The sequence below is a fragment of the Lissotriton helveticus genome, chromosome 1_1 (genome assembly GCF_964261635.1).
Source record: "Lissotriton helveticus chromosome 1_1, aLisHel1.1, whole genome shotgun sequence".
NCBI lineage: Eukaryota > Metazoa > Chordata > Amphibia > Caudata > Salamandridae > Lissotriton > Lissotriton helveticus.
Window position 1 is genome coordinate 1,707,585,568 of NC_136057.1, and position 27,538 is coordinate 1,707,613,105.

Sequence of the window (27,538 nt, forward strand, 5' to 3'; positions counted from 1 at the left end):
TTGGAATCCATCAAGATCCTGGTCAGTTCTACTCCATGTCTCCTGGAGACACACGATATCATGGCTTCCTACATAATTCAGCCATGCATCATCTTGTAACCTCCTAGAGAGACCTGCAATGTTCCACGAAATCAGGCGAAGCCCCGTTTTCCCCGGCGAGTCACCTAATGGATCTATATGCGTGGCCACATCCAACCTAAGGTCAGGCAAGTCTAACACACAATTTACAATGTCAAAAACCTCTATTTCAACAGGATTTTCAGTCGGCACAATACAAGTTGATGCCACCTCATTAGTATCACCCCTCAATCTTTCGCTCTTATGTTCCACTAAAAAACTACCCACTTCACCACACGCTTTAGTGGGCTTTTGACTAGTTGGTAGTCAGTCTATCCCCTCCAACCCCATCAATGGTTCAAAGCGGTTTTTTAGAGGAATATTATTTGGTGTCCACCCAAGATATTCCTCACCCTGGAATCTCATTCTAGGATAGTTTTGGGGTGGATGGGAGAGAACATACTTTAGATTGGGCTAAAAATATTCTAAACCTATACATTGTATATCCCCCAATCTACCAAACCTTGGTGCATGACAAATAAAATCCTTAACCCAATTATCCCTAAAATTTATGAGGATGCAGTCCCCCTCCAAATCTTTGTCACTTGGGTCCACCCAAGGAACCCTTCAAACATTTAAAATTTCTGTCCTAGAGGCAGGGGGAATCGGTCTATTTTTGTTAAGCCAAAAAATGACCTTGTTTCTAAGGTCCCTATTTGATTCCAGTTGATTGGGCCTGACCCCTGGCACTCCTGTCAATATAGCTGTAAAAGGGGCAGAGTCAGGAGGTAGATTTACACAAACCGCCCTTTTTACTGGAGCTTTTACTCCTTGGTTTATAGGACCCTGTTGTGGTATTACCTTAGGCCTAGTAATAACCGCCTGCTTAGGTACAGATAACTTTGGTGCAGATGCAGCAGCCACTGCAGGCTTTTGATTGCCACCTACAACAGCCGCCAGAGTGGGGTTGTTTGAGACTATTTGAGATGCAGCTTTACCAGGATCAGCAATTGTGGCCGTTTGTAACACCCCTACTGGCTTCTTTGAGCCTACTTTCTTTATAGCAATAGGTTTGCCACCCGAGTTCTCAATGCCCTCACTGTTCTTAACCAATATGTCAAGGGAATCGGCGTTAACCGATATAAGATGTTCTAATTGGTCCAGTTTCAAATGTATTATTTTCGTTCTTTCCAATAAAGGCATCAAAAGAGTTTTAAGCAGCTTTTCAATGTTAAGGAGCAACTCATCATTTGGGCAAGATTGGTTTGTGGGTTCAACATCCATAGATGCTGTTCCCCTTTGTTTTGCGGATTTGGCCACAACTCGATAAGCATTGGTTTTAGCTGTTTTAGCTCTGCTACCCTTATTATGGCCCCCTCCTCTTTTCCGTTTACTTGTTTTAAAAGTTTCAATTACTTCTTGGTCGAGTTCTGGAACATGTAGTTGTACTGGTATAGGCGCTGTATGAGTCAGGTTACAATTTTGAATACTACCCCCACTAACAATACTTGATGCTGTACAGTCTGCATTTAAGCAGTCCACCAGACCGTTAGGAGATGCTAATTGAGAGGCTATATTAATAGATACATTTGGACTGAGTACAGAGTTGAGTACAGGGTTGATTATGATGCTTTTATCAGGTGTAGTTATAGAACCAATGCGTCCTAATGAAGACCGTTTCCCTGTTAACAGATCTAATGATAATCGCTTTTCTGTAAGAGCGATTTCTTTTTCCAGAATCCCAGTTGCCAGAGTTATAAAAGCATCCAAGGTTCCAGTTGCTTTTCCACTGCTCGTTTTCATAGTGACTTGCCTACCTTTCCCAGAGCGTAAAGCCATCATGGGAGTACTTTAAAATAAAAAAAGAAAGAAAAAAGAACAGAGCAAGGAACAAATACTAAAACCCCAGTTAATACATACCCATATAACAAACCATATCAAAGAACTGTTAAAGGGTAGAAGTGAAAGCTTCGAATATCCAAAGGGAAGAGGGTGAGCCCAGCCCATCCTCGTTCGTCCTTGGATGGCCTTAGACGGCCCGCCCTTTGCCCGGGCTTAGCCCCGGGCGCTCCCGCGCGCTCCCGCGCAGCGATACATTAGTCCTGCTAAAAACTGAAGAGATTATTCAAGAGGCGTGGCAAGCAGGGAGAGCGGCCCAGGTGTTGTGGGCCAGTCAAGCAGGGACTCCTGGGAGATGGAGTCCCTGCGACACAGCTCGCAGCCCTGCTGCTGCCCTGATACTCCCCTTCGCTGACCTGGCTCCAACAAGTCCTGGAGTACTGCTGACACCCGCTGAGTCCAACCGCGAGCTGCTGCGGTTTAAAGAGCAAAGAAGCAGGAAAGAAGGCGTCCGTCCATGATCCACAAGTAGAGGTCAGTGCTAATGATTATCCCCATGTCAATCTCTACCTAAAAAATTGGAATATCCTTGAAACCTAGAGTCAGGGGTTGAAATACCCCATCGGAAGGGACCCTGTAGTCACACTTGCCTCAAGGTGCGCTACTCGTGAATCTCCCAAAAAACGTCCTCACCTCTTCCCCACTGGTCGAAGTAAAAATATTAAGTCAAGTAAGTAAAAACCCCCCTCCTTAACGTCCATAGACTGCCAGCTGCAAAAGTCCTCCGACAGATAATATCATAGGAAACTTTTCATTCTGATCCTGCCAACCCGGACCCTCCTTTGATCTCCTTCAGGTACTCTAGCTTTAATTTTGGACGTATAAATCCACACCTTCCGATTAAAGATTACTTTAAGACAAGCCCAAGCCCGGCTTAAAAGATATGGCTTAAAAGATATGCCTCACTGCTAAGTCCCTGAAAGGATGAGTTCAGCTGGCATAGTCACCACCGCCTTTTCACAGTGGTGTGGCAAACGTCCGGGCGGACAAAGAATGTATGCCCCTTGTAGGTGTGCTTAGCTTCTGGTCTTGCTCGAATATAGCTTGCCAGAAGAGGAAGTTACCAAAGAAAACTAAAATTGCCGAGGTCGTTCAGGTTGTCCTGCCACTTAGTTTTTCCTTAGCGTCATCAGGAAATGATGAGCTCATTGCACCTCAGTGTCCCAGTCCCACTGAGGTAAGTCGGGGAAAGCTCAAGAAGTTCCACCATAAAAGACTTACAGGTAGATTCATCAACCTTAAATCCGTATTTTTGCATTTGGGATGCATCATCCCAAATGCAAAAATCGCTAATTAAGAATTCGCTAAATTACGATTCTTTGCATTTAAGGAATCTCAAATTGCGATTCCTTAAATGCAATGCATGAAAGTGAAAAAAATTGCGAATTCGCTATTAGGGCACGCAAATTACCATGAAGTACAACTTCATGGTAATTTGCAAAAACTTTGAAAAATGCACTAAAGTGCATTTTTCAAAGTTTCATGTTGCGCACACACATGCCCTAAGGGCATGTGTGTGCGCAACATATGTGCACACATCAATTTCAGGGGTGCAACAGGGTGTCCTTTGGACACCCCTGCACCCTTGGAATCGCAATCTCAATTTGCGAATCGCTAATTGCGATTAGCAGATTGAGATTGTCTTCCCATTCATTCCTATGGGCCTCTAGGCCCATAGGAATGAATGGGGAGATATTCCTTAATTGCGACTCGCAATTTGCGAGTCGCAATTAAGGAATTATCAGAAATCGCTATTTTTTTTAGTGATTTTTTGATGAATAGCATTTTGCTATTCCTTAATAGCGAATCGGTATTTTTCGCTATTAAGGAATAGCAAAATGTGTTCTTGATGAATCTGGGGGTTAATATCATTTCCCTCAAGGTTTTCTGCTAGGCCCAGAAATTTAGGATTATTTTGACGCTGTTGATTCTTGAATTCCTCAAGCTTCCACATTACATCAGTCATTTCAAGTTCCTGTGCCTCCACATGCTTTTGGAGTTTCGTGACTTTCCCCTCTATTACTCCGGCCCTTTCCTCGACAAGGCTCACTCTCGCCTTCATTTCTGATCAGATTTTGCTGATTTTCCTAATTGACCCTTGCAATTGTTTTGTTGCCTACGATTTTCCAACCAGGCCTTCCCTTGGATTTGCTTTAGGGGGAGTAGATAAGTTCCTTAGGGGGTGGGAGGGGCCTATGGGACCTGGGGAGTTGCTGGGGACAATATGGTTAAACTTTTTCCTCCCCTGTACTCACTGTAAACCTGACTGGTAGCAGAATAGTCCCATTTTAGATAACGGGCTTGCTTTGGTCTTCTTTCTCTGTTTTTGAGTAGAAATGTTGTCGTGATTACCCCCAGGGCTGACCGTCGAGCCCTCAGTCCTGGACTCCTCACAACTGAGCACAACGCTAGATGATAATAAGTCAGACTCGTGCATTAAAGAGAAAAACTTCTCCCCCAACTCTGGAGACCCCAGCACATTCTTTGAATTAGTTCCCCTCAGATGAATACCACACAGATTAGGACCTGGGAGTAAGAATAAAGTAAAATGTTTTGAGTTTCCATCTAGGCCCGTAGAGAACTCCCTCCTTTCCTGGAACCATGAGCCCTGGAATCCTACCATAAGCAATTTAACCACTGCAACATTGTATCCACAAGCGGGGAGTTCGTCTGAGCCCCACCAATCAATCCTGTTTGTGCCAGAGCAGATGAGACATTCTCCTCTTTAGACTTGCTGGGAGGGCAGCTTCGTCCCTGAGCCGCCCGTATCTATGCTGATTTTCCACTGCTTTTTGTAGGCTTCTTGCTCTGTTCCCTTCATTGCAGGAACAGCGGCGTCCTCCAGCTTCTTGGCCGGAATGCCCAGACGAGCCTGGGCCAGAGCTCGTACCTCTGCAGAGACGTCCTTCCCTGCCTAGTTGAGCCTAAATGCCATTTCCTGTGGGACCATGGCCCGACCAACCGAAAAGCCATCGTGATTACAGTTCGTGTTCCTTGAAGCTGCAAACCACTCTGCCTACAGAGCCGTGAAGGATCAATAAGGCATGTTTCTTTCTCCATATTATTCTTTTAATACAAGAACGATCCTTCCATCATCTTTTTGTTCATTAGGGCTAGAGCCACCGGAGCAGCTAGCACAGCGGTCAAGCAGCTGCCATATTGCTCCCCCACTAGTTTAATTAATGCAGTGGTTGGCACACTGTAGCAGTGACAGAGATAAATAGGTGTGGCAGCTTTCATCAGGACCAAAGTAGGATATAGGTCGGTTTGCATGTGTCGCAAAAAATATCAACCATAAAAAGAAATGATATACAAGGCCAGTGATTGGGGAGGACCGCCACTCTGGACAACACTCCACTGTATATAGTATTACCCTCAATGTCAATAATCAATACCACCTCAACCTCAGCGCAAACTAGAGGCGGCATCTAAGTACTGTGATCAAAGATGCAATCAGAGCTGGATTGCGTCTCTTTTTAAGGTTGATTTTTTAGCGACACAGGCAAACCGACTTACATCGCATTTTGGTCCTGGTGAAAGCCGCCACACCTCTACGGAGGCTGAAACATGCTGACACTTGCTACTCTATGATAGGTTGAATTCCCTCCTACCATAGTATTCTTTTTAGCCCTAACCTTCGGATGCCCCAATAAAGTTTTGGCATACCTTGGAGTTAGTTTGATCCCTCATACACTTCTACTTTTCTTTTGTCCTCACCACACCCTACTCATCTACAGGTTTTAGTAGACCACTTTCTAACACTGGAAACATCCCTGAGCTCCTCCCTCTCGGAGAGGGGGTGGTAGCCCGCATTGCAACCAGGTTCGTAATGCAAGGAAGTTAACGTATGATGAAGCTTGCCACCTACGGGTGGGTGAGGGTAACCATCCTGTAAAAGGGACACTCTGGCACTCCTCCATTCCACCCAGACCCAGGGGCCCCTGTGTGTTTTTGCTTTCGGTTAAGGGAAGTCATCCCCTGCTGGTCTTTAAATCTCCCTAGGTCCCTCATTTGAGTGTTATTGCATTTCAACACATACATATATTGCAAGTTATTCTGTTTGCATGTTTTCTTAGACTGTAACTTTTATTTTGCTTTGTTATTATATGGTGAGCACTCAGTGCTGCCACACATGTGCGCGCACACACACACACACACACACACACACACACAATGTGACAGCAGGTGTGTCATCTAGTACTAAACACGGCCTGACCACACAGGTTCAGGAGACAACAGCAGTATAGGCGAGTGGTCAGTATCTCGCCTGTGCTCTACATTGGCAAAGTGACTAGAGTAAGTGACCCAGAGCACTTCTACACGTGGGCTGTGCCAATTGAGATCTGCAGATCTCCAGCTGTATGTCACATGCCCTAAAGCCCGTCTGTGCACTGCCTTTGACCATGTGCAGCACACGTTGGCTGCACTGTTTGGCTTATGGCTAGGCAATGCAAACAACCCACCATGTTTGCTCAACCTCTCTTGGACACAGACTTTGGCCTTACACAGTGGGAGTTGGCTACAAAGCCTGCAATAAACCTGCTGAGAGATGCCAATTCCTGTTCACTGACACATCCACCACCTATAACAAAACACATCAAACAGCCTCTCCTAGAGGATAATACAGGGGATCCTATAGAATGAACAATAGAGGTACAGGTATAGGAAGTTTTAACAAAAATACTAACTGCACCAACACCAAGGCCTGACTCAATTACCATTCCCCCCGATCGCACAACACCGGTCGGTGGAAGACTACAACATTTCCTTCCCACATGGATAAATATCACATCTGATCAATGGGTGTTAGATATTATCCAATATGGTTATTGTCTGGAGCTCACTGCAACACCTACAAACATTCCACATCGCATTTACAGGCTATCATCACACCGTCAAACACTATTAACAGAGGAAATTCAAGCTCTCCTAAACAAAGGAGCATTAGAACCAGTAACATTACAACAACAAGGCACAAGGGACTATTCCCTTTACACCCTTATACCCAACAACGAAAGAGCTCTAAAACCCATCCAAGACCTCAGACCTCTAAACGGCTACATCCTTTCAGAACATTTTCATATGGTCACTCTACAGGATGTCATTCCACTTCATGACTGCATTAGACCTCAAGGATGCCTATTCTCACATACCAGTTCACCAAGAACACAGGTAATACCTCTGGTTTGCTTTCAACAGACAATACTTTCACAGTGCTCCCGTTAGGGGTCACCGCAGCCTCCAGTGTGTTTATGAAATGTCTCGCAGAGGTAGCAGTCCACTTGCGAAGACAAAACATACATATTTTTTCATATCTAGACGACTGGCTTATCAAAAGCAACATATATCACAAATGTTTGCAACACACACAAACAACAATAAATTTACTACACCAACTGGTTTTACAATCAGTGCAGTAAATTCCCACTGGTATCCTCTCCAGATACAGCCTTGCTTAGGAGCCATCCTAAACTGTCAAACAGAAGCAACTTACCCAAATGCAGCCAGAATACAAACTTTCAAAACTCTGCTGCCACAGTTTCAGTCTCGGAAACAAAAAGTAATGAGAACAATTATGCATCTCCTAGAGACCATGGCACCATGCACAGCCATAGTACCTCAGGCGAGACTTAATATGTGCCCTCTACAACAATGCTTAATGCAACAGCGGCCTCAAGCGGACGGTCAATTAGAGGATCTAGTGTTGATCAGCCGTCAAGTTTGCAACTCTCTGCAATGGCGGAACTCCAAAAATCTGTTACAGGAACCACCGTTTATAGGCCCAGCTCCGCAAACAACCATAATAACGGACGCATCAATGACTGGATGGGGAGCGCACTCAAAGGAAATTACTGTACATAAACACTGGACACACAGTCAATCTCTTCTACACATCAATTACCTAGAGCTGCTAGCTGTTCATCTAGCGGTAACAGCATTTCTTCCTCACCTCACAGGCAAAGTAGCCTTAATCAAAACAGACAACATGACTACCATGTACTAGCTGCAAAAACAAGGGGGGGAGGAGCAAATCTCCACAGTTATCTTTCCTAGCACAAAAAAATCAGGAAGTTTGCTCCACAACCGAACAGTCAGTTGTGTGCACAGGACATTCCAGGAGTATACAACTACTTGGCAGATCTCCTTAGCAGGACAAGCCAACAAGTCATCGAGTGGGAACTCAATATACAAGTCCTACACCCATTCTTCCAACAATGGGAAAAACAGGACATAGACAGGTTTGCAACCACCCCACAAAATGCAGAAAGCCAATCATCGCCTCTAGGTTCTAACACCCACAGTCCAAAGGCTATGAACTTTGGATCAATTGGTCAGGGATATTCGCTTACACTTTTCCACCTCTCCCCCTGCTTCCATTTATAATTTACATACTGAAGCAGACATCCCTGACACTCATCCTCGTTGCTCCCACCTCCTCAAGCTGCACATGATCTAAATTAATTTGGAGCTACTCATCATTATTACATCACATTTCACCTCACATCACTACACTACACTGGTCCCAATTCAAAACGCAATAGCAATTCAAAATGTTGTGCCCAGCCCTTAAGTCTCTCTCTTCCCATGCACAAGGCTACCTAACAAAACTCATCTGACGCTTAAAATCAATCCCCCTAAAACTAATGACCAAATCATTCGTACTTTTCTCATTTGTTGGATCATTCCAGCGGGATCATGGCTCAGCCCTCAGCTCTTTTTCCATTCCTCCTAAATTCCAAGACTTCTTAAAAGTTATGAAGAAGTCTAAAGGCACATCTCTTCCATCTGGCCAAGGGATCAACTGTTGGATCTTCGTGAAAAATGCCTCTTTGGGAGAACGTTCTCACCTCATTTCCTGCCTATTTACCTGTCAAATGCTTAAGACAGATCTTAATATTGGGACCTACCCATGCAATCTAAAGGATGAATTCAAGCATCAGTTATGCACGCTGTCATTATCCTTGAAGTTTACGCTGGACCTGTGTGTCGTTGCTCACCTTTCTCCTTCTACTCATACCCCTCATAGCACTCAGACAACATAAATATTTGATTTCACAAAAGCCCAAATCCAGATGGTAAAATAATTACGAAAATTTAGAAGGAAAATAATTATGTTATTTCAATGAGGTGGAATTTGCACAAACCTAAGCTGTACATTGGCAGCAGTTTCAGAACAAATGGTCTGGTCACAATCACATCCTTCTATTCCCTTGTCAATCCTCCTCGCCCCTGCCATTCAGACTCACCTTTCGGCTTCGGTCCAGATTGTTGAGCATGTCCTGTAGTATAATCTTCATTTTCTGCCCGATGGGCTGGTTACTGGTGACTGCAAGAGGGAAAAGGGTGCCTGAATTACTTTTGAATGATGCACAGAGTTACGTGAGAGCACCAGAACCCATCCTTCCACTTACTAAAGAAAGTAAGGTTAACTTCTATAAGTAGAAGTGCCCAACATGCCTTTATTAGAGGTTCTGAAAAATAAAAGAAATTACTGTCTTAAGGTGGGAGAGTCACCAACAAGCCAGCCGAAGTTAGCACATTATGCCTAACACATCACCACAAACGTATGTTAATGCTGCAAGGAGAAAATGTATACAGCTCAAGATACTGCTAATGTTAGCGACAAGCATGTGCCTAAGTGGAATACAGCTCAGTATGCCAGTACGAACTTGTACTAGCTATGGTAAACAGTGCAAGACTGCATGTTTGAGACTCTGCAAACGATTGCTTAAGTCCCTAGTCGGTACAGCGAAAAAGTGAATGTCTGTAGGTGTAAGTCCTCAATATGCCTACACATGCTACCCACTGACTACAGCAATGAGTAAATCAGCAGGTTTGAAAAAGACCTACATTCACGCCCAAATTCCCACTAAAAGCTCTCAGTTTTATACACTGCTGTCACAGGGAAGACCTATTGAGCCTTGTCACCGCAAGCTAATCTCCACCTTTGAGGGAGGCTTGTCAATAGGAGGGACTGAGAGTTGGCCTATGTCTGACCACATTCTTCCCCTCATCAGTTTCCCCTATGTCACCTAGTGGTGTGTGCTGTTGCATGTCAACTAATGCAAACAAGATATGCTGGGAGAATTGATATGGTCGAGAGGAGGGTCTCAGAAATCAAAGATCACGATGTGGAACCTCAGTTGCCCAGAAACAAATGGGGAAACTGCTGGAGATACTGCAAGCTAAGGCCGAAGATCTTGAGGTGCGCTCCAGGTGCAACAACCTGTGTATAGTGGGGCTTCCAGAGTCAACCCCGACGGGAAACATGGAGATATACGTGGAAAACCTTCTGGTTACGCCCGTTGGGGCGTGGTGTGTTCTCTACTATTTTGGTAGTTGAGCGCACCCACCATTCACTAGCATCAAGACCTCTCCATGAGGCCCCTCCACGACCCATCATAGCTCGTCTACTGAATTACAGAGACTGGGACGCAGCATTACAAAGAGCAAGAGAGCTTCAGACACTTAACTATGAGGGCTCTAATCGGTCTTTGTATCTGGACTTCACCCCCAGGTATAGGAGGCACAAAGGTGATTTGCTACCATCAAACATAAGCTGAGAGAGGTTAACATAGACTATGCTATGCTTTATCCTGCTCGGCTAAAGGTCACTGTTGATGGCAATGCCAAAATCTACATGGACCCCAACAACGCACAACAGGCGCTCAAGAGCTATGCCAAAGCGCAACCCAAAAAGCAGGTGCCAGAGGACGATTCTGGGGATAAGAACTCTGCGGGATCACTTGATCAAAATGACTGATGAGCTACTTGCTACTCATAAAATTAATGAACAGTTAAAACGCCAGTGGTAGGATTATGTTGTATTGTATGGATCCACATCCTTAATTAGAACGTAGAGGGGAGGGTAGATGCCGCACCCCCAAGTGGGGATAAAGTTTGTTCCTTTTATACTGATTATTATATACTAGAATGCCAAGAAGCTGTGGGTAGGGGCTGTGAGCCCCTTTATGCACAACGGGATGAGGATATTCTGCAGACCTGATGTTCAAGTGTTATGTTTTGGGTACGCTTTACAGTTGTAGGCCATGGATAACTATGTTGTTTAAAATAATATTTGGGGCGATGTTTGAGTTCGCAACAGGTAGTTGGGCACTCACCGCCCTCATGTGTAATAAACATCATTATTGGGTGAGACTCAGAGGTACAAAGGGAGGGGAACATGCTGTCATGTCAAATGTTTGGGGACGCGACATGGAGGGAGATTAAAGATCAGTCATTAATTTGCTGCAGTAGCTCTAATGATATGCAGGGATCCAATCCACACAGTAACACAATCACGATAACATTTGGTAAAGCATGAGGGAGGGGTTATGACTCAACAACTACACAGGAAGATCACGCAGAAAGCTTTTTAACGTGGAACATCAGATGGTTAAATGATAAGCGGAAGTTACGTAAGGTGGTCCTATATTTGCTCAGGGAGCATATTGATTTGGCAGTGATGCAGGAAACTAATCTGTCACCTAACTCCAGGTTGTTGTCACAGAGACGGATGAAAGGCACTTGTGTAGAAGCTAGATTCACCACACACGCATGGGGAGTAATGGTATGGGTCCGACAAGGCGCTAACATTAAAATACATGCAGTAGAAACAGATCCTGAGTGGAGGTGTGTAGTTGTATGGCGTTGCAAGGGAAATCTAGACGTGCGCATGGTGGGAGTATATGGTCCAAACTATGATAACCCCCAATTCTATAGTTCGCTACATAATAAGCTCTCCCCATATCTGAAAATGCCCACTTTATGGGGGGGGGGGTGATTTTAACTGGTGCAATACCCGCACTTGACCATTCAAAGGGCCCCCAGCATAGTGAATCGTCAACAGCTAAAGCCATCGCGTCAATGGCAGAAGCCGATGGTTTAGTGGATGTATGGCGGTATCGCACCCCCATGGGCAGGGAGTACACACCCTACTCGTCAGTACATGATATTCACACTTGCACAGATTATTGTTTGGCCTCTAGAGAATTATTACCCTTCATTACAGAATGCGAGCATCTGCCACATATTTCAGATCACTTCCCAGTCAAGCTACAGCTTAAAAAGTATTTTTTATTTTATTTATTTTGAGAGTTTTATATAGCGCTGGCTAGACCCGGTGGTATCAGAGCGCTTTACATAAGGTTCCACAGAAATTACAAAATTACATCTGTTACACGTTACATCAGTTACTAGAAAAAGATTTCAAGAGAGTAGAAGACGAAATAAATGGAGCTTAGAAGGCTAAGGTGGTGGGGTAAAGTGGTAGGAGGTAGATAGGATGGAGGGACGAAGGAGAGTCTGCCCAAAGTCCGGCAGGGTAGGTGACGGCCGTGGGGGAAGTCCACAGCCCATCTCCTCTTTAGCTATTGGGTAGCTCCACCGGACATCAGCCAAACAGCTAGGTCTCAATGGGAAAACACTTAAAGAGCAAAGAGGAGGGATAAATGGAGCATAAAGGAGAAAGGGGGTGGAGTAAAGGGGTAGGAGGGAGAATACAACAGAGAGACAAAGTAAGTTTTGTCCAAAGATCGGCTGAGTAGGTGACGGCTGAAGGGGTAGTCCACAGCCCATCTCCTCTTTAGCTATCATGTAGCTCCACTGGGCATCGGTCAAAAAGCTAGGTCTCCACGGTCAGAGGTAGGTTCACAGATTCCGTATCCTGATGGGATGAGATCAGTGGCAGCCATTTTGGGGTCAGGCGCAGAGTAATGCTCATGCCCCTTGTTGTTGGAGGTAAGCCAGTTCCCAGAATCGGATTTATGAGCAATCATGAGCTTCCCTGGTGGTGAAGGAAGTGGAACATCAGTTGGAGTGGGCCACCACTGTCCCTCCTGTAGCTACAGCAGAATGGGCTTCATGTTGGAGTCAGGCGCAGCCGGGGATCATTAAGTCACCACTGATACTGCAGACTGGGTCCCTATGCTCCTTTGGAGCTGTGCACTGCAAGGCGCTCCAGTGACGCGTGGAGCGGGAGTTACTTCTCTTCTAGTGCTGATTTGCTGACGTGCAAGGGGACCCAGTGCTCCCACAAGGCACGGCGTCCACCGCGGGCGCCATGTTAGAGTCGGGCACCGCTGAATTAAATTTCTCCCCAGGGTAAACGTATTGCTATTGGGGCCGCAAGGGTGTCTCAGCCAGCAATGGAAGCCCTCAGGAAAGCCTCCCGCTGCCACCAGATGTCTGCCTTCTCCCCGCCGAGCCTCCGCTCACCTCAACAGTTTGCTCCACGCTGGCAGGAAATGGCGGCCACCGCGTCCTAAGCCTCGCGCCACAGTCACTCCTGTGTTCTCCTCGCTTTGCCCAAGGCTCAAAGTCGCAACCGCAGTGCGGTTCCACAATGCGGTTGAAGAGGCAATGATTGACTACAGGCTCTCTCGCCCCCACCGGACTACGAGTGACCACTAACCTGAAGGCAGCTCGGGTCGATGCACGGTCACCCCGTTCAACTCTGCCTCCATCCCTTCAGGCCGAGTCACAGCGCTGCGTCTGCCAGAGATCTGTTCAGTGTGTACCAGGCTGTGCGGTGCAGGCCGCCTCTTTCGCAAAAATTGATGACCTACAGCCCAGGGTTCGGACGTGGCGTTTTCCTCCGTATTCCCTGTTGGACAACGGATTTAAGGATGACATATCAAAGGAAATAGACCATTATTTCACTACTAATCTTGGCAGTGTCACTAAAATGGCTACCATATGGGAAATGTTCAAGGTTTATATCCAGGGAATACACATATCAAAATACGCAGGGGTACTTCGCTCCATTGGAGGGAGACTACAAAAACTAGAGACCTAATTAGCAGAGCTGGAGCGTTTATCCATTAAAGATCCTTCCCCCGATGTGCTTGCTCGCTTACGTGCTAGGATTGATGAATTCAATGAAGAAGCCCAAGCTGAAGTTATTCACCTGGGGAAGTATGCTGTTGCAAGAGTGTATGGGGAGGGAGAGAGACCCAGCGGCACATTGGCTGTGCTGACCAGTCCGGCAGGAGAGATGAACGAGGTGCTGGAGCTGTGATGATAATGGTGCAGTGTTAAGCGCCCCGAATTTCAAGCTGTATTACTGCACTGCACAACAGTACATGCATATTATTGTCTACACTGAACTCAGGATATTCCCCATTTGTATGTTGAATGTATGTTGAAAGTGTCACAGTTGGTCCCTTGTCACTCCCACAGTTCCTTTACAGTAAATCCAGGAGGCGATACAATACGATCGATACGGCTGGGACCACGAGAAGTCTGCTTTGGATGGCTGCTGGTATGCAGGGCATTACCCTACTTTATTCCCCGAAATTACCACTAGAGTGGTGCGAATGGTTGCCAATGTGGCAGGAGAAGTCATTTGTCCTTGCTATGCATGCACTTGATATTAGGACTATGGGTGATTACTTCAGTGAGGGAGTGGTCAAGCAATGGGACCTGCTGCAAACACAATCATTGGGTGCTCCAATAATTACAAGATTTCATTACGATCACGCTAGGCAGGTGCTTCGAGCGGCGCTCGGGTACGAAATGCTGGAGCCATGCAAATGTACTCCTTTAACGTATTTACTACGACCCAAATTTCCACAGCGCGTAATCTCAACATTGTATACACTCTCACAATTGGGTATTAGGTCCCTAAATATGAAGGAATTGCAAGAATGGCACACTCAACTAGATATAGACATCACCGAAGAGCAATGGGAATATTGTTGCGCTAGCAGGAAATCTATCTCACAAAACGGAAGGCATCGTAAAATACATTTTATATTCCTACAAAGAGTGTACTACACCCCTGCCTGTCCATACAGATATGGGCTGAGGGAAGATGACAAATGCGAAAGATGAGGGTCAACTGGGGCAATGTTTACACATCTTGCATGGAACTGCCCTGGAATCCAGAATTCCTGTTGCGCTACAGGACATGGCAGAAGTGAGAATTACAGCAACCCCAATAGTGGATCTTCTGGGATATGTCAAAGATTTGCCCAAGGGAATGCGTAAATTACTGGCATTGGGCTTGTTGATAGCAAAGTGGAGGATAGCATTGCATTGGATGAAGGCCCCGATACCCACACTCAAAGAATGGTACACTGATCTGTCCTATTGCAATACACAAACAGATCATTTCAATGCTCTCATATCAATGCATTGCAGAACCAAAGATATCTGGGGCACACCTCAGTGGCCAAGCTACGACGGAAGACACAGGTGATGAGCTTGAGAGCACGGGGATTGGTTAATTACGTTTTATTTGGGTTACATGGGCCCGTTTCGGCAAAGACAAATGGGATGTATTGTCATAAGATTGAGATATGTAGTATGCTGATGCTGTGCCTAATGGTTGCACTGTTGATGGAATGCTCTCCCTGACGTGATGTATAAGACCTAATGCACAAGGTCATTATCCCCTTCTGCTTACATCTGATGATGTTAGTGTTAACGGTACTGTGATTGTCAACCTATTGCTTGCCTCTTATGTTGACTGTAGAAACTTAATGTAACAGCTTCTGAAATAATGTATGCATGCAAAACGAAAAATAAAGTACAAAAATAAAATTATGCTGACAAGATGACACAATTACAGTGCTGTTGTTGATGTTACCCTGAGTATGCTGAGGTGTCGTTTTCTGGCTCCCTTGTTCTCCCTCTACGGCCGGGCTCGGCTCCGCCCCCCTGCTCCACCGTACCTGCATCACCGGGGCTTCCACTGACCGGCCGGGCTTGGCTCCGCCGGTCCTGTTGCCTACAAGACCCAGGATCCCCTGGGGCAGGACGCTGAACAGCACGCGCCAGGAGGCGAATAAAGCCTCGCCTGAGGCCGAGTCCCCTGTTGTTGATGTTACCCTGAGTGTGCTGAGGTGTCGTTTTCTGGCTCCCTTGTTCTCCCTCTACGGCCGGGCTTGGCTCCGCCCCCCTGCTCCACCGTACCTGCATCACCGGGGCTTCCACTAACCGGCCGAGCTTGGTCCGCCGGTCCTGTTGCCTACAAGACCCAGGATCCCCTGGGGCAGGACGCCGAACAGCACGCGCCAGGAGGCGCATAAAGCCCCGCCTGGGGCCGAGTCCCCTGTTGTTGATCTTACCCTGAGTTTGCTGAGGTGTCATTTTCTGGCTCCTTGTTCTCCCTCTACGACCGGGCTTGGCTCCGCCCCCCTGCTCCACCGTACCTGCATCACCGGGGCTTCCACTGACCGGCCGGGCTTGGCTCCGTCGGTCCTGCTGCCTACAAGACCCGGGATCCCCTGGGGCAGGACGGCAAACAGCACGTGCCAAGAGGCGCATAAAGCCCCGCCTGGTCCCTCACCCCGCGAGGTCGCGCCGGGCTAAGCCGGGCAAAGGGCGGGCCCTCTGTGGCCCTCAGAGGCCTGAGGTGGCTGGGCTGGGCCACCCCCTTAACGTTTTGGATGCATGGACATAACACCTGGGAACTGTACTTAAGGTGCTTTCCTCCCATATTTTATTTGGTCAATTGACTTATTACTCGTAACTATATAGTAGTAGTACGGTTGGATTTTAATCATTTTATTTGGTTACACGGGGTACAGGTATCGGGTTTAGTGTAGGGTAGGAGCTAGCGCCATATTTGTTATCATGTGCGACATGAGTAAATTGTCTAAGTCTGCTTCTTCTCGGCGCATGACTAGGCTCCGGGCCGCCGCAGCACAACCCCTTCCAAGTCTTACTGCCATTGATAAGATGTTACAGAAGACTATCGGAGTGGTGGCTTCTGCAATTGAGAATACAGAGAGGCGACTGTCTATCGCTCCTGCTATTCCCCCTCCTCTGGTTGGTGGGGATTTTTCACTTGCTACCAATAACCCCCCAGCCCCCCCCCCCCCCGATTTTATTTCTTCTATTATGTGTTCTTTTGCGGAGCTACCCTGTGTCCCCCTCCCCGACATTTGCAGCTAGGAAAATTCCCAAACCTCGGTTGAGGAGTAAGAAGTGTAAAAATATGAAATTAGCTAGAAGACACCAATTTGTAGTGGAGGCTGAGCTGACTCACATAGATCCCCCTTTGTATAATGTGGGGACTCCTGTCTGGGCCACACATCTTATATCTGACCTAGAAGCTCGTATCGAACAGATTATCAGTTCTTACTACAAACCACTAACATCTAGACTTGACAGATTGATCTCTATGATCAATAATGCAGGGGGAGGGAGACCACAGTTGCGTAGGCCCTCAGGGAATCCCATCTCTATTGTACCCACACTTATCGCTGACCCCAAAACTTTAACAGGCAATAAAAATCCACCAGCTGCTCTGGCCCAAGGTAGTGTATTGCCTACCCAGGACTCTGTGATACCCCAGCCCAGGGACGGGGCGGCAGTGGCTGGGTTAAGCGCTACACCGAGGGGAGCCACGGAAAGCAGTACAGCTGCCTTAAATCACAAATCAAGACCCAAAAGAGATAACCCGAAGGAGGGGTCCCAACCAGCTCTGCCCAATCTAGATATTCCAGTTGAGTCCTTACCATACATCGTGGTCCTGGCTGGGGTCCTCTCATTAAGCCAGGGGAAAAGTGAGGATCACACTGAATTAAAAAACAAGTGTATCCAAAGGCTTAATCTAAACAGGCCCATCCCTCCCAATGTCTCTGGTGAAATACTGGGTGTAAGAAGGGTGGACTGGATAGGGACAGGGACCAAAACTATCGAGGGAAACTGCGTAGTGATCAATTTTAGGAGCCCTAGGGCATTAGAATACATTTGTAGCAGGTCGCCATCCTGGGTTCTCACGCAAATTGTCCCTCTGCACTTATCATTCTTTTACCCCACTCATCATCGGAGACTTGGTAAAACAAAAAGTGTTGTTGCAGGGGAGTGCATGAGCATTGTGGCACCAAAATTCGGACACAGTATATCACCCTGGGAGGTGTATCGACCACATTACCCTCCATTCTCCCACTTCCCACAGAGTAATAGGTACAGCGTGTTGGAGCAGGTCGATTGACGCCCGGTGTGGCAGAAACCCTCACCCCAAAAGAGTAGCGGTCAAGGACTGTCAGGAGGGGAAGTGACAGGAAATTAAGTGAGTTTCACCCTTAGGGACCAAACAAGATGCAGTGCAGATAGTGCAGCCCCAGGCCAATGTGGGAGGACTAAGAGCATGGGAGATATATCAGCTACCCCTTTAATAAACCGGAAGGTGATTCAACTGCTCTTTTGGAACATTGCGGGGCTACACAAAAAAATGGATATACCCGATTGGAACAACTTCATCGAGGAATTTGATGTTTGCATGTTCCAAGAGACATGGAGTTTGCTCCCCATATTTAAATCTGGGTACTCTACTTTCTATACTCCCGCAATAAGTTCAGGGAAGGGTAGACCAGCGGGGGGCCTCCATGTCTGGATCAAGTTTGCACTAAATTGGAAAATAACTGTCCATAAATCAGCCTCAGAGGATATCTTACATCTTTCAATCCGAAGGCACAAGAAAGATAGTAAGATAGATCTATATAATGTTTACGCAAGGGGATCTCCGGGGGACCAAATGTCAGATACAGTAACTACTCTGGAGCTAGAAATAGCCAATAAGCATCCTCTCTCTAAAATCATTGTAGGAGGTGACTTTAATTGCACCTTCGAACCCCTAAGTAGGGAAGATCCTCTGGGGATAGAGGAGGAAGACTCTAAATACCGCATACCGTCTCTGACGTTCGAACCAATTAAAAAATGGTCGCCAAGGGCAATACAGATCAATGCCCTGACCCTGGAATACAATCTGAGAGCGCCTAATGGCAGGACAAGCTCAGATCCAGAAGGGGCAAATACATTTAATAGGCTAAATGGTCCATCAAGAATAGATGATATTTTATTGGACATAAAGCTCTGGTGTGATCTAATTGACATGGTGGTAACTCCATCCCAGGATAGTGATCATAACCCTTTGTGCATGAAGTGGAGGTGGGGTCCTAAAAATGGAGTTAGAAATAAAGCCCCTCTAATGCAAACGAAGGAGGTGGTCCCTTTTAATGCCAACCGCAGACTGAAATGGAATAGGGTTAAATCCCAAGAAGGGTAATTTGAGCAAGATCAGGGAGCACTTAATAGAGATGACTATAGACCTAGAGCAACTGGCAGCTGATCCTGAAAGTCTTCGGGGCCCTTCCTTCCCGTCAGTCTATAAGAACGCAATCGAGAAAGTGGGCCAATATTGAGGCAACATGGCGGGCGCAACTTGCTAGAGCTCAGCTAGCGAGGCCCTAATTTATACTACATTTCACCGAAAAGTGTGGGGAAAGCTTGCCAACGACGGGCGGAGTGGACGCGGCATAGCCAGAGGACCTCGCCGGTGTCCCCAGAACTGTGCGGCGAGACCGAGGAGACGAGTCTTCCCCGAAGCGCGAGAGCGGCTGGCGGCCGGGGTAACGGCACTAAGCTCAGCCAGGCCCCGGAGGAATGGGAGCCTGACCCCGGCGGTGTGGGAGAAGCATGGCTGCAGCGGGGGACGTCGGAAAAAGCTGGGGAGGCGCAGTGGAGGCTCCGGAGCGCCAGATCGGACAGCTTGACCCGCAACGCTACTGACGGACAGAGAGGAGGAGCTCCGAGGCGCCCTGCGACGGACCAGACGGTGAGCCGCAATCTTGCGACCGGCTGCACTGCGCGGCTGGGGCACGAACTCGTTAGCCGGTGGGACCAAGAGACGGACGCTGAGACGGGAGGGGCCCGCTCCTCTGCTGATCGAGGAGAGCAGAACCCCTCGGCAGCAGGCGGCGACCGCACGTCATCGGTGCTCCCGGAGCGGGCTGCAGAGAGCCGGGGGCGGGAGGAGAAGAGCAGGCCTGGCCTTGGGGAGTGAAGAACCGGAGCATCACAGCGCTGTGGAGCGGACGGAGAGGTGCGTCGGAGTAGAGGGACTTAGAGGCAGCGGGCGAGGGGGGCGAATCTGATACTATCCTGCGCTGCCGAGGTGACGGCACAACCCAGGCGCCATTTTGGAGCTCCCGTGCTGTGGAGCCCCAGAGACACAAGGCAAAAGAAAGCCCCCCTGGGGGCCCCCCCCCTGGCCTGCAGTGTTGGGGTCCCCTGATTGTGAGCGCTGCCGGACACGGACCACGACGCGGAGGGGCCTGTCTGGCCTGCTGACCCGGGGCCTGCCTGGTGAGCGCATGCTATGACCTGAGAGCTAGGTGTAGCGCTGGGAACAGCCTTGGGCCACCAGTCGCAGCAGCCCGACAGTGGGGGCCTTCTGGAGCTTGCATACTGTTGCCCGCCATTGGTACTCCTCCTGGGATGCGGATAGCGCCCTTGCCGCTAAACTGACTGTAACACACCTCCTTGTGGATTGCTGTATGTGACTGTTTGCCCTGCCTAATTGAGTACGCCTGGAGCCACACGGGAAGAACTCCTTGGGAAGCGACTGGAGAACGGGCGCTGACGGCGCGCACAGACCCTGGCAGGCGGGTGCGCACACAGACACACGGGAGCACGGCTGCAGGGTGGACTGCTCTTGGATTCCTGACCAGACGGTCAACAGACGGGAGTGAGGACCTCCCTCCCGGGAACAACACCTGGCCAGGGGTGACTGGTAGTGAGTGGCCGGAAGTGTAGATGCCCACGGCGCAGCAAATCGGTATGGGCCGGCTCAGAGACAAAGCACAGCTGCGGCAACAGGAGGTGACCAGACGAGGCACAGGACCAAAGGCGGTTGGCCATGGACCCAGCTGCTACACTGGCGGCAAAGATGGACACAGTTCTGGCGGCGGTGGAGCGCATTGGATCGACCCTAGAGCAAACCAAGTCGTCACTAGAGGGACGAATCGATAAAGTTACGTCTGACTTCACATTACTACACGCAGACCACCGTAAGCTGGCGGAGACCATTACAGAACAGCGCCAAGTGGTTCAGGAGCTCCAACCTGTGGTGCGCAGCCACGCCGCGGCCCTGCAAGACCTGATTGATAAGAGTCCACGTACTGGAAGACCGTGCCGAGGATGCGGAAGGGCGCTCTCGGCGCAACAACGTCTGCGTAGTGGGCCTACATGAAGGAGAAGAAGGGGCGGCACCTGAGCGATACACCGAGACGTGGCTGAGAACGATCCTGCCGCCTGGGGTGCTGTCTCAGCAGTTCGTGGTGGAAAGGGCGCACAGGGTGCCTGCGCAGGCCCGGAGGGTGGGAGACAGACCCCGTCTGTTCCTCTTCAAGCTCCTCAACTACAGAGACCGGGACACGGTACTCCAGGAAACGCGGAAGATGAGCGACCTACAGATGGGCAACAGTCGTGTAATGCTTTTCCCGGACTACACAGCAGCGACGCACAGGAGGAGGGGCTCCTACGTGGCAGTGAAGAAACAGCTCAGGGATCTGGACTTGCCCTATTCGCTGCTCTTCCCCTCGCGGCTGCGAGTGGTCACGAAAGGGGGTACACGCTTCTTCGACACCCCTACGGAAGTCTGGGATTGGCTGGAGGAGACCGGACAATGGTCCGGGACGCAACCTGAGGCCCCTGCAGGTGAAGGCTGGCAAGAGCAGCGCTCCAGGAAGAGGAGAAGGAAGAGGGGGGCCAAGAGGGGAATAGGCCCGGGACAGGCGGCGCCCAGCCCGGAGAAGATACGACAGGAGCGGCAGGAGGCTCTGGAGGCGGTCGCAACGTTGTAAGCGGGGACAGGAATTGGCAGACCGGAGCACGGGCAGCAATACGGAGCTGAGGCCAGCGGATCTTCCTCGCCATCTACAGTAATGTCGGACGACGTTCTGCAGCCGATGGTGACGCCCCACACAGCGGACTATATAGTGTGATGACCGACGAATACATGATGGACTACCTCATGACTGGTGTTGTTGTGCAAGATCCATGGTATCCTTTGAATGTCTGCTGACACATGTTGATGGGAAATACTGCTGTCCCGGAGTCACACGCACACGCGCAGACACAGTAATAGGTCCTGCTAACGCACTGCAGATACACAGCTGCGCATTCCACCAGATCACGAGTTCATGCATTCGCGCGCGAGGTGACACACACGGGTGGCTCGCACGAGCCGACGCGCTTCACTGTAGGCGGCAACCCAACCACACCCCAACAGCGCTGGGGCCTCGTCGAAGGGGGTCCCTTGATACCACCACTGACTGCGCGTCCCCCAACCGCACACACGTTGCGCTCACAATACACTAAGCGATAGTTTGGTTGCACAGTCTGGACGCACTCTCCGTTGGGAGTGCGCCCATAAAGTTACACAGTTAATTTCTGTTCACATGTTTCAGATACGGCACTTCGTGATTCCCGACCGAGAACCCACGCCCAGACCTCACAGACTGCGCCTCCGGCCCCCCCCCAGGGTAAATACGTCACAGCACCACTCATGGCATGCACTAACATCATGACCTGGAATATGCGAGGCATGCACACCCCGTCGCGTCGGTACTCTGTTTTTGCGTACATGCAGCGACATCACACGGGGATTGCGCTCCTCCAAGAAACGCACATGTCCAGAGTGGAGTTGGAGAGACTTTGCAGGCGATGGAGGGGACAACTGTATGGCACGACCTATTCAGCGCACGCGCGAGGCACTCTGATATGGGTGAAGGCGGGAGTTCCCTTCGTACATGCTGACATGCAGGTGGACACGGAAGGGCGATACACTTTTGTGAGGGGGAGGCTTAATGGGCAAGAAATGCTACTGGGCTCTATTTACGCCCCTAACACGGGCAACCCGCCTTCCTGGAGTCCCTGAACCACGCCCTTCAGCAATACGCGGGTCTGCCCTGGTTGCTGGGGGGTGACTACAATATGGTGCTGGACACACAGTTAGACCGCTCATACCCGCCCCTGCGCGCAGTAGCAGCGACCTCAGCGGCACACGCCCTCAGAGACTGGCTGACACATTGGGACATTCTAGACCTCTGGCGTACCCAACACCCCACAGACAAAATATACTCCTATTACTCGGCGGTGCACGGCCTCCATGTTAGACTAGACAGAATAGTGGGCTCCCAGTCCCTGCTCCCGCTCTTAACCAAGTCGGAATATTTGGGTAGGACGCACTCGGACCATAACCCCTTGTGGTTCCAGATTAGCTGGGCGGCAGATCAGCCTCCGGTGCCCACATGGAGGCTGCAGGCGGCTGCGCTGGGGGATGCGGAGTTCAGATCATCCCTGGGTAATGCCATTGTCTCCTACTTTGAGGAAAATGGGGACACAGCGAGCGACCCTATGGTGGAGTGGGACGCCCATAAGGCGACTATACAGGGGCACTGCATAGGGACCACGTGGAACATCCGGGCGACGGTATCCGCGTCATTGACCCGCATAGAATCCGAGCTCCAGCAGTACGAGGGGGAGGGAGCGGGTAGACATGCGCTTAAGCTAGGGGAGCTTCGAAGTGAGCATGCGGTCCTCATTGAAAGACTGAGGTGCCACAACTATGCAGCGCATACAGCCAAGACACATGCGAAAGCAGATAGGGCAGGTCGCTTGCTTGCCTGGCTGATACAGGCCGCGGAGCGCAGGGCGCCGATTGGTGCCATCCGATTGGGTGATGGTAAGGTGGTGTATACACAGCGCGAAATACACCAAGCGTTTACTGAGCACTACCGGGACCTCTACAGGGCTCGGGGCACCGGCCGGGACCATGCGGTGGCTGACCTTCTCGAGCTGATCACGCTGCCCAAACTCACTGATGCACAGAGGGGGGACCTCGGTGCTCCGCTCACGCTGGAGGAGGTGGGTGACGCGATACAGGCGCTGGCGACCGGGAAAACGCCAGGGCCGGACGGCCTGTCAGCCGAATACTACAAAGCAAATAGAGATGTCCTGGCACCGTGGCTGCTTCAGATGTATCGGCGTCGATAGCTGACGGTAGGCTTCCTCCCTCCCTGAGAGAAGCGTTCTTGGTGTCCCTACCCAAACCTGGCAGGGATCCGATGTCCCTGACCTCGTATCGCCCGTTAGCGATGCTCAATACGGACTATAAAATACTAGCCAAGATGCTCGCTGAACGCTTGGCACCATTGGTTCCGCACCTGGTCCACTCGGACCAAAAAGGTTTTGTGCCGGCGAGGTCCACGTCCCTGAATCTCAGGGGGTATTTTTGCGTGGCGACAGAGGCATCGGCGGTGTGGCCTAGAGCAGGGTGCCTGATAATAGACCTGGAGCGGGCATTCGATAGTCTTGAGTGGAGTTATCTTCGGGCGGTGTTGGAGGCGTACGAGCTAGACAGGGAATATCTGGAGATGGTGGGGCTTCTCTATAGGAACCCCGTGGTACGCGTCCGGCTGGGACCATACGTCTCAGAGGAAGTGGCGGTGGGCAGGGGCACCCGGCACGGATGTCCTCTGTCGCCGCTGCTTTTTGCGCTAGCCATAGAACCTCTGGCGGCTGCCATGAGGCAACTGCTGGCTGACAGGATCCCACTAGGAGACGGTACACATCAGGTGTCCCTATACGCAGACGATCTCTTGGTCTTTGTCAGGACGTGAATAGTATGCCGGAACAACTTGCCCCACTGCTGAGCCGATTTGCCGATCTCTCCGGACTTCGAGTTAACGTGGGTAAGTCCTGCCTATACGCCTTTAATAGCGGGGTGGAAGATCCGGAGTATTGCCTACAGGGCACGAGAGTGCAGTGGCACGCGGACACGTTTAAATATCTGGGGATCCAGATCTACCAGCAGCCAGAGGACCTGCTGGAAGGCAACTTAGGAAGGGCGTTACAACGCTCAGGGCGCAGATAGGCTTTTGGTCAACCCTACCCCTGACGCCCAAGGGCAGGGTTGCTTTGACCAAAATGGTGATGCTTCCTCGCCTTCTATACTATTTTGCGAACCTTCCTCTGTTGGTGCCTGCTTCCTTTTTCTCCAAGCTCAACGGGACCCTACGCGACTTCGTATGGGGCGCGTCCCGACACCGGCTGGCCCTGGGGAAACTATTTCTCCCCACAGACAAAAGTGGCCTAGCAGCCCCTACTATCTGGCAGCGTAACTCCAATGGATTGCCCGCTGGCTAGCAGACAGGGGGAGGGAGGACACTTCCACAAGCGAGCCGCCATACACCATGGAAAGGATTATGGCGCTGTTTCACCCAATGGCAGCCAGGGCTAGGCCTACCCCGCTTCTATTGGGGGTGGCATACAAGTGCTTCCACAGGGCACTATACCTCATGAGGTAGGTGCTCCCATATGCGCCCGCGGTGCCGCTGAAGGGCTCTCCGGGAGGTGAGGGAGTTCTCACGCACCGCATGCTCGTGCAGTGGCAGGAGGCGGAGGTGCAAACACTGGGCGACCTATACCAAGATGGAGCCCTGATCCCCTTCGAGACGCTGGTTGCGGAGGCTGGGCTACCCCGGGGGGATTCCTAATGCATAGGTCACTCACAGCCCGGATGGTGATGGAGTGAGTGGGGTGACATTACGGAGGAGCCGGCGCAACATCTCACGATACAGTACCTCCATGTCATGGGCAGTGGCAGACACCTCATCAAATGGTTTGCTGCGTCCCTACGGTTGCACACAGAGCTGGACTTGGCCCCCCTCCGCGGGAAGTGGGAGCGGGACATGGGACGGCCACTGGCAGATACAGAATGGGAACGGATGCTCAAGAGTCCGGTGCGCATCCCCAGAAACATGCACTTTCGCCAGATTCAGGTATATATAGTCCACAGGGCCTACCTCACCCCAGCTTTAATCAACAAGTATTTTAATAGGGCGGACGCGTCTTGCCCCCGATGCGGTGAGCTAGATGCGGACCTCCTCCACCTCTTGTGGCGCTGCCTGCGACTTCACACTTACTGGAGGGAGATCCATGCCCGGCTTGTGCAATGCACTGGCCGCGCAATCCCCTGCGACCGGCCCGAATTCCTCTTACACCACTTCAAGCGGTCGCCAACTACCAAGGCGTCGTCCCGATTCCTGGACCTGGGATTAGTCACGGCGGTGAGACTCCTCAAGAAAAGATGGAAGGCGAGGGACCCACCCAGTGTGCCGGCATGGACCCTGTCTCTCCTGTCGTGGGGCCGCGCAGAGTGGACTGCCATTAGAAGAGAGGAAACAGTGGGACTCCGCATAGAGCCTACGGCGGAATGTTAGGAGGGTATGCTCAACACAGTGCAGGCAGCAGGGACCGACATGGCTGAGGAAGGGGCGGGGGACACAGTGGGCGGACTGGATAATCATGGGGAGGGGTGCGCTGCGGACACTAATAACAGCACGGCCACCAGTAGCACTGCCGCTATCGCGTAGGCGGGGGCCCATGGTCGGAACACTGTGAGGGTGCAATGGACACGGGGAACATACATACATACATACACCGAGAGTGAGGGGACGGAGAGCGGGGGGGCGCGGGAGGCCGGTTAGATAAGATAAGATGAGGTAATAAGCACACGTTTACTGACCGGAGGAGGGGGACCTCGGGGATGGGAATGAAGGAATGTTTTGTTTTGAGCACAGGTGATAAAGCTGTATCTTGTTATTATGGTTTCTTGCAAATGTTGCAGTTGCAACTGAGTTATATCTATATGTACTGGCACTCCAGGCGGAAATGTGACGCAAAGACTCACACAGGACAAGGCCATGTACGGAGAACCGGGACTCAGTCGCCTGCCGTATACGTCACGCTATAGCAGCGTTTTAATAGCACAAGGTGCTGTTGGAGCATTGTTAGCTGAATGTTACTGATACTGTGTTTGAAGTACATGATGTGCGAACTGTGTTGTTGGAAATGATATTGAAATGCCAATAAAAAGAGTTGACAAAAAAAAGAGAAAGTGGGCCAATATTTTACTATACATGGTAGCAGTGGTAGGCAGAACCATGCCCAGGTAAAATCAAGTAATCCCTGATACTCGGCTCAATGCAGCATAAAAAGGAAGGCGCTAACTGCAGCTTTACTTATAAAGAACCCTTAACTAGTTAGAGCGGCTAGGAAGGATTATGCTAGGTCCTTAGTGCAAGCAAAGCGTGACTTGGAAGAACAACACTGGCAGGATCTTAAATCCGCGTCCCAGATTAAGAATTCTTCCTTATTCTGGGATCTAATAAATAAAGCCAGGAGAGGGGGAGCTGAGCCCATCATGAACCACATTACGGAACATCAATGGTACTCTCACTTTAACGAGTTGTACTGTGGAGGAGCAGAGCCATGTCCTCCACCACTAGTTAATGAAAGTGGCGGTGGAGTACCTATTGCTCCTGAAGACCCTTTCTCCATTATAGAGGTAAAAATGGCCATTAAACATCTGACACCGGGAAAGGCGGCAGGGCCAGATGGGCTCCCTGGAGACCTTCTCTTAAATGATCCTGTAACCTGGGCAAACCTCATCTCCCTAATTATGAACCTGATCGCCAGGGGACATCCAGTCCCAGACTCTGGGAAGGGAGCTGAGGTGGTAACTGTGTATAAAAAGGGGGCAAGAGATGACCCTGCCAACTACAGACCGATCAGTCTGATAGACGTGGTCCAGAAAGTGGTTGGCAGGGTTATTATCGCTCGGATAGGGCTTTGGATGGAAGAGGAGAATATCCTTTCCCATCTCCAAGCGGGATTTAGACAAAAGGTGGGCACGATGGATCAGGTCTTCCGCTTTTTTCCTATTTATTGGAAGACCGTGACCATCGGGAAGGGTAGCCTGTACTTGGCGTTTATAGATCTA

The 27,538-nt window shown here is 49.9% G+C and overlaps 1 protein-coding gene across 10 annotated transcripts in view; it reads right to left on the bottom strand.

Moving 5' to 3' along the window:
• The window catches only part of STAT2 (signal transducer and activator of transcription 2), a 1,031,780-nt gene that overhangs the window by 706,357 nt on the left and 297,885 nt on the right, over nt 1-27,538 (bottom strand). For 5 of the 10 annotated variants that reach the window (XM_078689090.1, XM_078689088.1, XM_078689089.1 and 2 more), the window contains exons 8-9: nt 13,370-13,561; nt 9,204-9,283 (exon numbers count right to left, since the gene is read on the bottom strand). In XM_078689090.1, the coding sequence (XP_078545216.1) occupies nt 9,204-9,283; nt 13,370-13,561 (272 nt within the window). The remainder of the gene's footprint in view (nt 1-9,203; nt 9,284-13,369; nt 13,562-27,538) is intronic. The other 5 variants (XM_078689093.1, XM_078689092.1, XM_078689091.1 and 2 more) reach the window with 1 other exon arrangement.